This window comes from Sceloporus occidentalis, unplaced genomic scaffold (genome assembly GCF_023333645.1).
Source record: "Sceloporus occidentalis isolate IW3139 unplaced genomic scaffold, rSceOcc1.0.p SCAF_4, whole genome shotgun sequence".
In the NCBI taxonomy this organism is placed as follows: Eukaryota; Metazoa; Chordata; class Lepidosauria; order Squamata; family Phrynosomatidae; genus Sceloporus; species Sceloporus occidentalis.
The window spans coordinates 198,074,420-198,089,829 of record NW_028316984.1 but is presented as its reverse complement, the minus strand read 5'-3'; the positions used below and the strand labels follow the sequence as shown (position 1 = coordinate 198,089,829).

General features: G+C 42.3%; 1 protein-coding gene across 2 annotated transcripts in view; it reads left to right on the top strand.

Annotated features, from left to right (window-relative positions):
• The first annotated feature begins 13,585 nt into the window (after positions 1-13,585).
• The window catches only part of SLC35F4 (solute carrier family 35 member F4), a 171,060-nt gene continuing 169,235 nt past the window's right edge, over positions 13,586-15,410 (top strand). For both annotated transcript variants that reach the window (XM_089523633.1, XM_089523631.1), the window contains exon 1: positions 13,586-13,721. In XM_089523633.1, coding sequence (XP_089379759.1) covers positions 13,619-13,721 — 103 coding nt within the window. In that variant the 5' untranslated portion in view covers positions 13,586-13,618. The remainder of the gene's footprint in view (positions 13,722-15,410) is intronic.

The following is a 15,410-nucleotide window of genomic DNA, read 5'->3' as shown; positions in this document are numbered from 1 at the left end:
GACCCTTCCTTGCTATTTCACTCAGGGCATCCAGCCAATTATTATGTAAATTTCCTCCTTGAGGAATGGGATCCTATGTTGACATTAAAATATAGCATTTTTAAAAGCAATTCCTGTTACAATAAGGGCTACAGTCAAGTCCTGAATTTTAAATTGCATGTGTATATGCATGCACTCACACCATCTTTTAAAATGGCCCCAAGTATCTTGGGCCTGGATTTTGCATCAGCTACTTAGGGTGCATCGACACTGTAGATGCCCCCTAATAATAATGAAGTTTGACACCACTTTAACTATTAATTAACTTTAATTATTATTTAACTTCATCTTCTTCAGTTATTATGATTTAACTTTAAATAATAATAATAATAATAATAATAATAATAATCATGCAGCTTGACACCACTTTAACTGCCATGGCTCCATCTGACAGAATCTTAGGATCTGTACTTTTGAGAGGCATTAGTAGTCTCTGGCAGAGATGGCTCAAAACCTTGCAAAATCACAAATCCCAGGATTCCATAGGATAGAACTACAGCACTTAAAATGGTGTCCAATTGCATTATTTCTGCAGTGTAGATGCATTGACTGACTGGCTTCTCCAGTCCTGACCCAATCACTACCTCCCCAAACCTCATGGAAATATTCAGCCGTGATCTGATTGCCAGCAGAATGGGTCTCCTTTTCTCCATGAAAAGTTGTTTGGGAGAGGGCATCACAATAGCAGCATATAAGTTGCAGTTGTGAATACAGTACAGTTTTGTGTGTATGCCCTCAAGGCTTCTGCCACACTGCAGAAATAAAGCCATTTGACACTGGCTTAACTTCCATGGCTGAATGCCATGGAATTGCACTTGTCATGAATTTCATTCAGAGGTGGCTGACGGTTGTTTCTCCATCAAAAGTTGTGTGTGCGTCATTTGCTTTAGGTTTCAATTAGAACTTTTAAAAAAGGCCTAGATGAGATTTTGAACCCTGTCTTCAAATTAGATTTAGCCACAGAAAAGATCAAGAAGTCTGCAACCTCATGTCAGAGTTAGGAGATAATAGACTCTCTCTGTGTTCGGGTTGTAAATCCTCATTAATTTCATTCTCTTAGGAAAGAATGAATAATGTCATCAGTTTTATCCCTACTGCAAGAAAGTCCTTCACAGCCTTTGAGCATTATTTGCAGTTTGGGTGTTATTCCCAATAAGTTGGCTTTTGAACAGAAAACAGCTTTTTCCTCACAGGAATGTCTTTTTCCACGAGGAAAGTCATGCTTTCTGCAAAGGAAATCTGTATCCTGGGTGAAAAACGTGTTTTCTCTGCAGAAAACAATCCTGGGCAAAAAAGGGCCATTTTCATTGCAAAAGATCACCGTGTGTTTTTAATTTTGTTTTGCATGTATCCATTTTGGGGTGTGCATTCACAAAGCCCCCCCCCCTCATTTATATTCACATACAGTGGTCCCCCGGGTTACGAAATTAATTCGTTCCGCTGCCCTTTTCGTAACCCGGAAGACTTTCGCAAGCCGAATTGCCATAGGCGCTAATGGGGAAAAGCCGCGATTTGGTGTGAAATCGCGCCGAAAAGCACCAAAAGTTTTTTCGTAACCCGAAAAAACTTTCGTAACGCGGAACAGTTTTTTTAAATAATTTTTTTTCGTAACCCGGGAATTTCGTAAGGCGGCGCATTCGTATCCCGGGGTACCACTGTATTGTTTGAATACTTGTGAATATTCTTTCCATCCCCAGTGTGTGTGTGTGTGTGTGTGTGTGTATAGGAGAGAGAACTAGAGAGTTAGAGAAGAGAAACACTTGTGAATAAGCTTGCAACTGTGGATGATGATTAATGGATTAAACACAAGAAGAACCTCCAAGTAATTTCCAATTCACGGCAACCCTTAAGGTGAACCTAAGGTCCAGTGTGGTGCAGTGGTTTGAGCATTAGGCTAGGACACTGGGAGACCAGGGTTCGAATCCCAACTTGGCCATGGAAACCCATTGGCTGACCTTGACCAAGTCACACTCTCTCAGCCTTAGAGGATGGCAATGGCAAACCCCCTCTGAAGAAACTTGCCAAGAAGGAGATTGGGAGTTTATCCCATGAATATCCTGGGAAAATTGCATAACAACACTAAACGATTTCACACAATGTTGCACAAAACCCACCATTAAAGTGGTCACAAAGAAGCATTAACACACATCCTTTTACTTTTGGGATTTCAAAGACATTGCATTCTGATATCATTTTATTTGCACAATTGCGTGTGATAATTATTTGTGCAATTACTCACCATTTTTGCTTTATTTGCAGAATGCTTTAAATGAGCTTTAATCCCTCTTTAATGCCAAAATTAGCCCCAGTGTGATAAACTCCTAGGAAAGGTTTGCCTTTGGGTTGCCATAAATCACAAATGATTTGAAGGCACACAGCAACAAGGTGAACCTATATTACTGTGTTTTCTTGTTAAGATTTGTTCAGTGGGGGTTTGCCATTGTCTTCCCCTGAGGCTGAGAGAGTGTTCCTGGCTACATTTAAACTTCATCCCAGTTAATGCATATCATTTGGTTGCCCTGAAGGTAGTAATTTAGCATAGCTGCAAGTTCCACCACCAGGCAGTATTTCTACTAATTTCTAGATAACAAAACAAAACAAAACAAACAAACAAAAACAAAGGGACAAGAGAAACCAAGTCCCATCCTGTTAGGGCGGTTTTGTCCTTTACGTTTTGAAGGCAGAAGTGCGATGTCGGAAGGCATATCATTTTTCGGAAGATGCACCAAGCAAAGAAAAAGCAGCGGAAATGACTGTATCAGCAGAAACCTGAATGTGTCAAATTCCCGATAGTGACTACACAGTTTGTTTTGGGAGATATGTATGTACAGGTAGATGTGTGCTTCAGTATTTTAGCAATTTGTATTGCATTCTTCAGATTGGGTACCAGATTCCAAAGGTTCCCAATGGTTTTGATAAAAGTGAGTAAGATAAAAAGTGTATACGATAATAACTGAGCAAAATACAGACATACCGATCATACCAGGACCATGACATTCATACAAAACTGTGCTCTTGCATGCCTTGAAGCCATTTTTGACATACGGAAACTGTAAGACAAACCTATCATGGGGTTTATTGGCAAGATTTGCTCAGAGGTGTTGCCTTCCTTTGAGGCTGAGAGAGTGTGACTTGCCCAAGGTCACCCAGTGGTTTTTCATGGCCAGGAGGGATTTGAATATTTATTAATTAATTTCATAGTTTGCTTTTCTCCCAGCTTGGGATCCAAGGCAGCATTTGTCGTTGTTGGGTGCTTCCAAATCATTTTTGACTTATGGCAACCCAGCTTACAATGTTTGAAATGCACAATACAATTAAAAAAACTCTCAGTACAAAAGTTAATACACAGTTAAACTGAATATTTATATTTAAATGCACAAGTTAAAAACAAGTTAAAAGCAGCATTTAAAAACAAGTTAAAATAGTACTAAAATGCTTAAAACATAATAAAAGCACTATATCCCGCCATAAAAAGCATCATCTGTCACAACTCACTAAAAATCAAATATGGAGAGATGTTGCAGCACCTTTGAGACTGACTGAAAGAAAGAAGTGGCAGCACCAGTCTTTGTAGACTTAAGTCTACTTCCTCAGATGTGTTTGGATAAAAATCAAATGCTTTCTTAAATAAAAAGATCTTTACCTGCTGATGGAAAAAGCAGTAGTGAAGGGCTCACCTGGACCTCCTGGGGAATGAAGTTCCATAACTTGAGAGAAGCCCAAGTTATTAAAAACCTTAAAACCTACAGCAAACCACAAAGCTCGAGTTGGTTTCTTGACCCTTCCATTTGAAGATCTTTCCTTTGTTTTTCATGGGCCTGCTGCGCATATATAAATATCTTTGATCATAACCCAAAGGAGAGATTTCACAAGTATTCGCCACTCCTCTAACATGGAAGCAACCATAACAGGCTTTGTTTGGGGTGAGTTAATGCCATTTGCTGCGCTGCCTCAGGCAACAAAATGTCAGGGGCTTGGCCTTGACAACCAAGATTGTGCTGAAATTAACCTAGAGCCTCCAACTCTTGCAGAGAGGCTCTTGTACCTTGGCATCAATAGTCTTGCTTGCTTGGCGGGGGCTGTAACTTTAACCATGGCATCAATTCTGCAGGAAATCTTTCCTTTACATTATGATCAGAGGTATTTATATATGCACAGCATGCCCATGGAAGACCAAGGAAAGATCTTCAAATGGAAGGGTCAAGAAACCAACCCGAGCTTTGCGGCTCACTCCTTGCTTTATTAGTTTTAACCTTCAGAGGAGGCAAATCGATGCCACTGTTTTCTCTCTTCCTCCAACAAAGTTTTTTCCCCCTGACCTCGGATTTTTACTTTGAAGCTGAGATCAATGTGGATAATGTTCTCGTACACTCTATTCTATGGGAGTCAGCATGGCATGGTTGGTCTATGACTCTGGAGACCAGGATTTGAACCCCCGCTTGGCCGTGGAAACCCACTGGACGACCTTGGACATGCTCTCAGCCTCAGAGGAAGGCAGAGGTAAACATCCTCTGAACAAATCTTGCCAAGAAACTCCCTTGCTAGGGTTACTTTAAGGCTGCTATAAGATTCCCTGCTTGGCTATGGAAGCCCCACTGGGTGACCTTGGACAAGTCACACATTCTCAGCCCTCCGAAATTCAATAATAGGTTCAAGCTTGCGATAAGTTGGAAATGACTTGAAAGCATACAACAGCAGCAACAACAATAGCAACAGACTTGATTCCATCTGGACCTTGAGTCCAGCATTTTTTCCTTGGCTGCATTTGCATGGCAGCCATTATCCAGTTTGATGCCACTTTAATTGCCATGGCTCAGTGCTATGGAATTCTGGGAACTGCAGTTTGTTGTGGCACCAGAGCTCTCTGACAGGCTAAATATCTCCCCAAACTACAGCACCCAGAATTCCATGGTGTTGAAACCTATCTCTCAAATAGGACCTTGGAGAGCTTTTTTAAAACCCCAGAGAGGTTTCACTGTTCCACCAACATGGGAGCCATCACCCACCACTGGGAGGAAGGACGCTTTGCAAACACACAGAACATCATGAACAAATCTGTTTTTGTGCCTTTTGAATCCATTGCTCTGTGTCCTAGTCTCTGGAGCAGCAGAAAACAAGCTTGCTCCATCCTCACCATGACACCCCTTCAAATATCTAAACAGAGCTATCATAGCACCTCTTAACCTTCTTTTTCCCAGGCTAAACATACCCAGCTCCCTACGTTGTTTCTCACAGGGCTTCATGGTTTCCAGACCCTTCACCATTTTAGTCGCTCTCCTGGACATGCTCCAGCTTGTCAACATCCTTTTTTGAATTGTGTTGCCCAGAACTGGACACAACATTCCAGGTGAGGTCAAACTAAAGCAGAATAGATTGGTCCCATTACTGCCCTTGATATGGACACTGTACTCCTATTGGTGCAGCCTAGAATAACATTGAATTTTTAACTGCTGCATCATATTGTTCACTCATGTTCTGCTTGTGGTCCTAGATACTTTTGCATAGTGGCCCCAGGCTATATCTGAGCCTTTCATTTTTTCCCCTGCCTAAATGTAGTACTTTACATTTCTTGAAATTGATTTTATTTTTTGGTTCAACTTTCTAATCTGTTTAGGTAATTCTGAAATCTGATCCTGTCTTCTGGGGTATTGGCTATCCCTCTGCAAATCTGATAAGCGTGCATCTGAGGAAGTAGACTAAGTCAACGAAAGCTTATGTCAAAACTTTTGTTTTCTCTGTCTCAAAGGTAGTATGAGTATGATCCAATCTACACTGCAGAAGTAATCCTGTTTGACACTGCTTTAACTATTGTGGCTCCATCCTATGGAGTCCTGGGAAGTGTGTGGCACCAGAGCTCTCCGACAGAGAAAGCTCAATGTCTCACAAAACTATAATTCCCAGAATTCACTACCATTAAGCCAGGGCAATTAAAGCAGTATCAAACTGGATTATTTCAGCAATGTGGACTGGACCTATGTCTCTGAATTCTGCCCTCTTAAAAGCATATTGTAGCTTAGTTGTGCTCTCACCATTGCAGATAGCAATTAATTGAGAGTAATGTCTTACTTGTAACAATTTACATTCAAGCTGGGGCTAAATACCCTAAACCCCCCAGATCATACCCGATCTTGGAAGCTAAGTATGGTCAGGCCTGGTTAGTACTTGGATGAGAGGTCATCAACAAATACCAGGTGCTGCAAGACTATATTTCAGAGGAAGGAACTGGCAAAACCATCTCTGAGTATTCCTTGAATAAGAAACCCCTATGAAATTCAAGGGGTTGTCATACATTGACAGGCAACTTTAAGGCATACACACTTAAGTTTCAACCACTGGGTAGGACATGACTTGTTGTCTGGTCTATTTAACTGGAGATGCTGGAAATAACACTGGTGACCACTTGCATGGAAAGCATGCACTCTACCTAGTTACCTTTTTGAACTCTAGCTCCCAGAATCCACCAGCCATGGTGTGGATGGCCAGTTTCCACCATGGCCAGTTTCCATGCTGACTGGGGGATTCTGAGAGTGATCATCTGAAAAAGAATTTTGTCCAAGTTCTGGTTCTTTTTTTGGACTATGACCTGCCCATTCGTTTTTCATCCAGTCTGAAGGGCGAGAGGACCATACTGTGAGTGAGTTTTTAAAACCCTTACAGACTTTTCCTGTTGCCAACTTCGCAGATTTATCAACCTGGTGCTTGTGGGGTTAATCTGCAATTAAAGCCTTCGCCAATGAATTAATGGAAATCAGAGATCTGGTTTGCCTCCCACTGACAGGCAAAGGAACTTTCTCTTCCCTTTGGAGGAGCACCAGATTTGATCAGCAATCTGTCCCTGTCAGCGCAAGGAAAGGAAAACAATTAAGATCAAAACAGCACTTAGGACCTGAGGTGCAAATCATTAGGTCCCAAATGGCTCCTGCGTGCTTAGACGTCGCAAACAGAAGCAAAGGCTTGTGCAAACACAAACCAATGAATGAAATCATAGACTTTATGACAGCAGTCTTTTCCCTACCCGTTCCCCTTCCAGGTGGGTTAGACTGCAACACCCATCAATGCATGTTGGCTGGGGAGGATGTGTGCTGTAGTCTACCTGAGCTGGAGGGCACTGGATTGCAAACATAGAAACACAGACATAGTTTCTTTGTGGGTTTTTCAGGCTATGTGGCCATGTTCTAGAAGAGTTTATTGCAGACATTTCACCGGCGCCTTCCGAGAAGATGCCAGCCACAGATGCTGGCGAAACGTCAGGAATAAGCTCTTCTAGAACATGGCCACATAGCCCAAAAAACCCACAAAAAACTATGGATGCCGGCTGTGAAAGCCTTTGACTTCACATAGAAACACAGAGTTGGAAGGGATCCAAAGGGTCAGCTAGCTGACCCTCTGACAGGTGGCCATCCAACCTCTGTTCAAAAATCTCCAATGAAGAAGAAGCCAGCACCTTCTCTTCCTGTAAGCTTTTCCTGCCTGGATTTTCTTCCAAAAGTTAACTCAGAACAAGCCTGTTATTTGCATGGGGTTTTCCAATAAAATGGGACACAAATTAATATAACAAACAAACAAATAAATAAATACAGATAATGGCCACATGCCTGTTTCATGAGAGCACCAAAATGAGAGGAAAGATTTTCTATGTCAGCTGATGGCTTCCTGCCAGATGGGCAGTGAATCTGCTCAGGGTTTATTATGCATTTTAAAGGTGCTACCATCCAAGGTGCCACTTTGCAGCTCTTTTAAACTGGACTAAATCCCAAGAGGAGCCCTCCAATCCACTAGTTGGAAATTAAAGGGTCTTAGGGTGTCAGCCCTTGTTTGGGAAAGAAAATATTACAAATATCAAAGCTAAAACTGTTAGGAATTCTTTAGCAAACCTATCCAGGGGTAGCCATGTAGTGAAGCACGATAACATCCAAAATCCACAAAGCGGTGATACCTTTATTGGAACAACTGAAATGCTTCCAGCATATAGTTTGTGCATTTTGGTTGGCCCAATAAAGGAACCCTTCTTTAGCAGTGGAGCAAACAAAAACTGGAACTGACTCAAAATAAATAAGGCAGGCAGTTTCAGATTACAAACTTTGAAAAATTTACTAATGGCTTTGCATTGGCATAGGCAATTGAATGCAATTCTACACAGAATCCCAGAATCCTAGAGTTGGAAGAGACAACAAGGGTCATTCAGTCCAACCCAGTTCTGCCACACACAAAAAGCACAGATGGCCATCCAGCCTCTGTTTAAATATCTCCAAAGAAGGAGACTCTACGGAGTTTATTAGACAAGGGGAATTGGAAGTATAATCCGATGGCAATCTGAATGCAATCGTGGGGTTTAAATGTTATTGCGTGATAACCCACTACACGCAAATTTGGGCAATGGGAAGTCAGTCTGAACGCAATCATGTGGTTTCACATTATTGCGTGATAGACTGCCACACGCAAATTCGGGCAATGGCATGCTATTTTCGGGCAGTGGGGAGCCAGTTTGAATGCAATGCGTATTCACGTTATTATTATTATTATTATTATTATTATTATTATTATTTATATAGCACTGTAGATTTGCACAGCACTGTACATAAAACAATAAATATAAAAGAGTAAACCTGCCTATGGCGTGCAATCTAAGAAATAATAGGATAATACATATAAAATACATAGCAATACAGGAAATGATTCAATAAAACAGACAACAAAAGAACATCAAATAGCAAGTGACAATTAAGCAAGGCCTGGGAACGCTTCTCTGAACAGGATGGTCTTCAACTCCGTTTTGAAGCTGGTTAAAGAAGTGATGGCTCTTGCTTGCGGGGGAAGAAGGTTCCAGGAGTGAGGGGCAGCAAGTGAAAAGGGGCGAATCCGGGATGGGGCAGAGGAAATCCTGGGCTGGGACAGCAGACCTTGACTACCAGAACGGAGGGCCCTAGTGGGAAGGTGAGGAGAAAGAAGGTCTGATAAGTAAAGAGGGGCCAGTCCATGGAGGGCTTTAAATGTTGACAGCAGGAGCTTATACTGAATGCGGAAAGGGAGGGGGAGCCTGTGAAGGGATGCCAACACAGGAGAGATATGGTCAGAGCAGTGGGCGGATGTGATAATGCGTGCAGCTGAATGCTGGACAGAAATTAAAGGACGGAGGTGAGAAAGAGGAAGCCCAGCCAGGAGGATGTTACAGTAATCAAGTCGGGAGATCACTAGGGCATGGACCAGGATCTTGGCAGTAGAGGCGGAGAGATATGGTCAGATTTTGGCAATATTGTACAAAAAGAATCTAAAAGCCTTGGCTGTGGTCTGGATCTGAGGGATACACGACAGAGAAGAGTCAAAGATAAAACCAAGACTGCGGGCTTGCTGGACTGGTTGAATAGAAATGTTGTCCACAGAGACAGAAAAGGAGTAATTGCGCTAAACTAGCGAGTTTAAGTGAATGCGTTCTGGCCCCACTTTCTTTTCATTCGAATTTAAAAGAAATTCCTCCCGTTTGATAAACTCCTACCACTCTTCCAGATCAGGCAGCATATTCCACTATTGAACAGCTCTCACTATCAGGAAGTTCTTCCTAATGTTTAGGCCGAATCTCTTTTCCTGTAGCTTGCATCCATTGTTCCGGATCTTAGTCTCTAGAGGTGCAAAAAACAAGCTTGCTTCATTCTGAATATGAAATCCCTTCAGATATTTAAACAGGGCTATCATCTCCCCTCCTTCCCTTCTTCCCCCCTGAAGAATGAAGTTTGTATCTCTGATGCCATCGATCCTCTGCCTACCCTGGATATGCATGTTGTATGATTGTTTTAAGAGTTTTTATACTATTGGATTTTATTTATGAGATTGTTTGTAATGGTTTTTAATAGTCTGTAACCCCGCTTTGATCCTATGGGAGAGGCGGGGAAACATAAATAAAATTTATTATTATTATTATTAATTTATTATTATTATTGTTGTTATTATTATTATTATATACTCTCTGCCTTAGGGGCAATGGCAATGCTCCTTTGAACAAATCTGGCCAAGAAAACCCCATAGGGTTGCCATAAGTTGGAAACAACTTGAAGGCCCACCACCAAAACTAGGTGTTCTTGCCTGATCAGTGTGGCATGGTGGTTTGAGTGTTGGACTATGAACTATGAACTGGAAACCAGGGTTTGACTCCCAACTTGGCCATGGAATCTACTAGATGGCCTTGGGCAAGTCACACACTCTCAGCCTCAAGGAACAGCAATGACAAACATCCTCTGTACAAATCTTACCAAGAAAACCCCATGATAGGTTCACCTTAGAGTTGCCATAAGTCAGGACTGACTTGAAGGCATACAAGACACAAACAGAAGAACGGGGAGAGACTGAGAAGAGGGAAGTCTATGTGATAAACATCCCAAAGGAAGTGTCCTGGACCACTTCTATTGACGCATTTGCTTTGCAAATGGCCTATTTGCTTGGTTACAAAAAAGTATTTATAACCATGCACTTCAAAGGATATTAGGAGTGAATGGAAAGATTTAGATGAGGAAAAACAGAAGGATTTCACATGCAAAAAATGCTATCCTGTCTAAATCCCAGTTAGTCTAAACAGGAAGAGAGATGGGATTGAGAATGTTGGAATTTTCCCAACATCACTAACAGGGAAGCCACGAATGGCCAGCGTAAGCTGAGTTTTGTATGCTGGTATACGCATAGGAGTTTATCACACAGAGAAGCTAAATTTAAACTGAAAACAACCTGCAGGTGTTTTTCAGATAATATTCGGAGTTGACCTGAAGGGAAAGTTGAAAAAATTGCATTTGCGGGATGTTTTTCAGACGACATTTGCATGAAAGAGCAATGAGGCGAAAACAACCCAAATGCAATGTCATCAAAACCAAATCCTTTTTACTTTTGCTAAATTCCGAAAGTACAAAGGAGCTTCCCGTTTGGATTATTTTTGCGTTATTTCTCTTTCATGCCAATGCATCCAAGAAACAACCCCTGGATTTTAAAATCCTGTTTCTGCACGGGATTTTGCCAATTTGCCCTCCGTGTGATAAACTCCATAGTCTTATGATGGTAGTGGTGGGGAACCTCGACTTGCTATTTTGCTCAGATCACAGGCGACTCTAGGGTCCCGGCTGGTTTGCATAATGAACACATCAGTGCCAGAATCCTAGTTTGCAGAATTGGCACATCAGTTGCAGATACCAACAGAGCAATTAGCAGGAGGTTTAGCGCTTGGAAGACTTCCAAAGCCTGGGAGAATGAAAAAAGGATTTCGACTGGAGCTTAAAAGAAAATAATGTGGACCCCAGGCAAGTGTCTCTAGGGAGGATGATCCTGAGATGGGGGTGTCATGGATCCCCTGCTGTTGACACCCAAGTCAAAACTGGAACAGGAAAAAAGCTCTCTGCATATATGTATAAGTTTTTCTCCCGCTAGAGCCAGCCAAATATTTGGCTGCCTGGAGCACAGTTTCTTTTATGAGTTCCTTCCATTTCTGTAGTTCACACTTTTTTAAGTATAACAAATATTTATAACCGATATTTGTAGCAGATATTTATTTGTCTGAATTCTGCTTTTGATTTGTTCATTATGAACCCTTTGTTCCTCTTCTGACTTGATTCCACCCTTGTTTTGTCATATCCCAACATTTTATAGTATTGGATGTCTACTTCAAATATATATACATCTCATTATTACGCAGATATATAGACCATTTTTAGTTTTAATCCTCTAAAGCTATTGTACTTTTTAAACCCTATTTCTTGTAGTTTCATTAACCATTCCTGAATTTATAGTTCTTATTGACTTTTTGCAAAAACAGATCTTACCGCAGCAATCATGTAAAACATAATCCTCCCTGATTTCCCCCCCTAACTCTTCATTTACCATTCCTAATAGATATATTGTTGGGTCCATGCAGAGCTGACAATTTTTAATCTTTTTAGACAGGCCACGTGCAAGGGATCTAGGAGTCCTAGTAAACCACAAGTTGAACATGAGCCAAGAGTGTGATGCGGCAGCTAAAAAGGCCAATGTGATTCTAGTCTGCATTAATAGTAAAATAGTGTCTGGACAGAGGGAAGTCATAGTACCCCTCTATTTTACTTTAGGCAAGCCATGTGCAAGGAATCCTTGTAGACCACAAGTTGAACATGAGTCAACAGTGTGATGCGGTGGCTAAAAAGGCCAACGCGATTCTAGGCAGCATCAATAGGAGTAAGTGTCTAGATTGAGGGAAGTAATAGTGCCATTCTAGTCTGCTTTAGTCAGGCCACGTGCAAGGGATCTAGGAGTCCCAGTAGACCACAAGTTGAACATGAGCCAAGAGTGTGATGCGGTGGCTAAAATGACCAATGTGATTCAAGGCTGCATCAACAGAAGTATAGTCTCTGGATAGAGGGAAGTCATAGTACCCCTCTATTCTTCTTTAGTCAGACTGTGTGCAAGGGATACAGGAGTCCTAGTGGACCACAAATTGAACATGAGCCAAGAGTGTGATGCAGCAGCTAACAAAGCCAATGCGATTCAAGGCTGCATCAATAAAAGTACACTCATCCCTCTATATTTGTGGCTTTGATATTTGCGGATTTGATTATTCACGGATTTGATTAACATGTTCTCTCTAGGAATATCTAGGTCATTCAGCGCAACTCTATGGTCAACTTAAACTAAAAGTTGCACTGAAAGATCTAGAGATTTCTAGAGAGAATACTCTACTAGACCTTTGTAGCTCCTCCAGTGCAACTCTATGGTCAGTGTCTGTCGGACGTTGACCACAGAGGTGCACTGGAGGATTTAGAGATTCCTAGCAGTGTCATCTCAGGTAAAAACATGGTGTTTTTGTTATGTGCGGTTTTTCCATATTCACGGGGGTCTTGTGCCCCTAACCCTAGTGAATATGGAGAGACAAGTTATAGTGTCTGGACAGAGGGAAGTCATAGTACTCCTCTATTTTGCTTTAGTCAGGTCATGTGCAAGGGATCTAGGAGTCCTAGTAGACCACAAGTTGAACATGAGTTAACAGCATGATGCAGCAGCTAAAAAGGCCAATGTGATTCAAGGCTGCATCAATAGAAATATAGTGTCTAGAGATCAAGGGATGTAATAGTGTAGTCTGCTTTAGTCAGGCTGTGTTCAAGGGATCCTGGAGTCCTAGCAGACCACAGGGTGAACATGAGCCAAGACTGTGATGCAGCAGCTAACAAAGCCAAGGCAATTCTAGGCTGCATCAATAGAAGCATAATGTCTGGATCTGGGAAACTCATAGTCTGCCTTGGTCAGACCTCACCTGGGATGCTGCATGCAGGAATTTGGAAGGTCCCTTTTCTTGCTGGTTCCAAAACCTGGCATAACACTGGGGGGGGGGGGGATCCCCAAACCTGCCAGGAAAGTTTCCTCTCTCCTTCTCTAGAGCATCTCAGAAGCCCACTGGGGGCCAAGGAGGCAGGCAGAGCTGGGCGGCCGCAGCCTGGTCCTGCCTCCCTTTGGACCAAGAGGAGGAGCAGCATCAGCAGCATCAGCATCAGCATCAGAGGAAGAGGCGCCGCGGAGGGCAGAGGAGGAGGAGGAGGAAGGAGGCAGCTGCTGCAGCGCTGGGCTCCTTCCTTCTTCGATGGAGGTCAAGGCGGCGCCCAACGGGGTGGCCACCATCGAGGACCGCATCCTCCGCATCACCGGCTACTATGGCTACTACCCGGGCTACTCCAGCCAGAAAAGTAAGGCATGCATGCATGCACCACTGGGTTCTGGGTGGGATGGAGGGCTTGGCTTGCACACAGGACTGCTCTGCCTTCAGATCGGAGGGTCTTGCTGGACATGGTGCATTCGCACTGCAGATATAACCCGGTTTAGGAGCGCTTCCAAACCGGGTTATATCTGCAGTGCGGATGCAACCCGACAGTCTTGAGAGGGGATGGACTCAAAGAAATGAGAGGGAGACCACACTTGCCCACAGAGAATCACTGGAGAAAACTTGCCCATAGGGAATAATAGGATTCTTTCCCATAGAGAAGAATAGGAGGATACTTGCCCATAGGGAATAATAGGATTCTTTCCCATAGAGGATAGTAGGAGGACGCTTGCCCATAGGGAATCATTGCAGGATACTTGACCATAGGGAATAATAGGAGAATACTAGCATAGGGAATAATAGGATGCTGTACTTGCCAGTAGAGGACAATACGAAGATACTTGCCCATACTGAATCATTGGAGAAAACTTGTCCATAGAGGATAATAGGAGGATACTTGCCAATAGAGAATAATAGGACTCTTGTCCATAGAGAAGAATAAGAGGATACTTGCCCATAGGGAAGCAATGGAGACTACTTGCCTATAGAGACTAATAGGATTCTTGCCCATAGAAAATAATAGGATTCTTGCCCATACAGAATCAGTGAGGATATTTGCCCATTGGGAATAATAGAATACTTGCCCATAGAGAATAATGGGATTCTTGCTCATAGAAAATAATAGAATACTTGCCCATAGAGAATAGTGGGATTCTTGCTCATAGAAAGTAATAGGGGAATACTTGCCCATAGAGAATAAGAGGAGAATACTTGCTCATAAAGAATAATTGGAGGATACTTGCCCATAAGGAATCATTGGAGAATACTTGCCCATAGAGAATATAGAATATAAAACATTCAACACCAAAAAAGGAATCCATAAGTGATTCCATAGGGCAAGTATTCTCCTATGTTTTACTATGGGCAAATATGGCTTTCCTATGGGGAAGTGCTGTCATTTGTTTTAGTAGGTCCCAACTCCTTCTTTCCTTTCCTCTTCTTCATCCCTAGCATCTTCCTTTTTTCCTCCTTATTTTGTGTGTCGCAGGCACTGTGTGTGTGTATTTTGGAAGAAAAGGGGCATTTGTGGAGGAAGAAATGGGGATCTTTCTCCTGTCCCCCTCTTTCTCCTCTCTTTTCAACATTTTGCATCCTTCTGCATCCTTCTTGGGCATCCTTTTAAGTTGTGCCCACATATATAATAATGTGGGTTGATACCACTTGAGCCTGCCCTGGTTTCAAGCAATCCTGGGATGTGTAGTTTTGCCAACCTTCTCTGCTCTGGCATGATGGGGCCTCGCCAAACTACACATCCCAGGAACCAGAGTCCTTTCCCAAAGACTGTGTCGAGCTGCATTCACACTGCAGTTATGAATCTGGCTTGGCACTGCTTTGACGGCCATGGTTCCAGGCTATGGACTTTTTACCTGTCTGTTTTAACTTATGTTTTACTATTAATTATGTTTAATTATTTTTTTTTAAACTTTGGTAATTAACTTTTTAACTTGTGTCTTTTTCAACTGTTGTAACCCGCCTTGAATCCCACTGTGTGAGAAAGGTGGGGTATATAATCCTTGAAATAAAGGAAAGAAATATATATAAATTCTGGGCACCA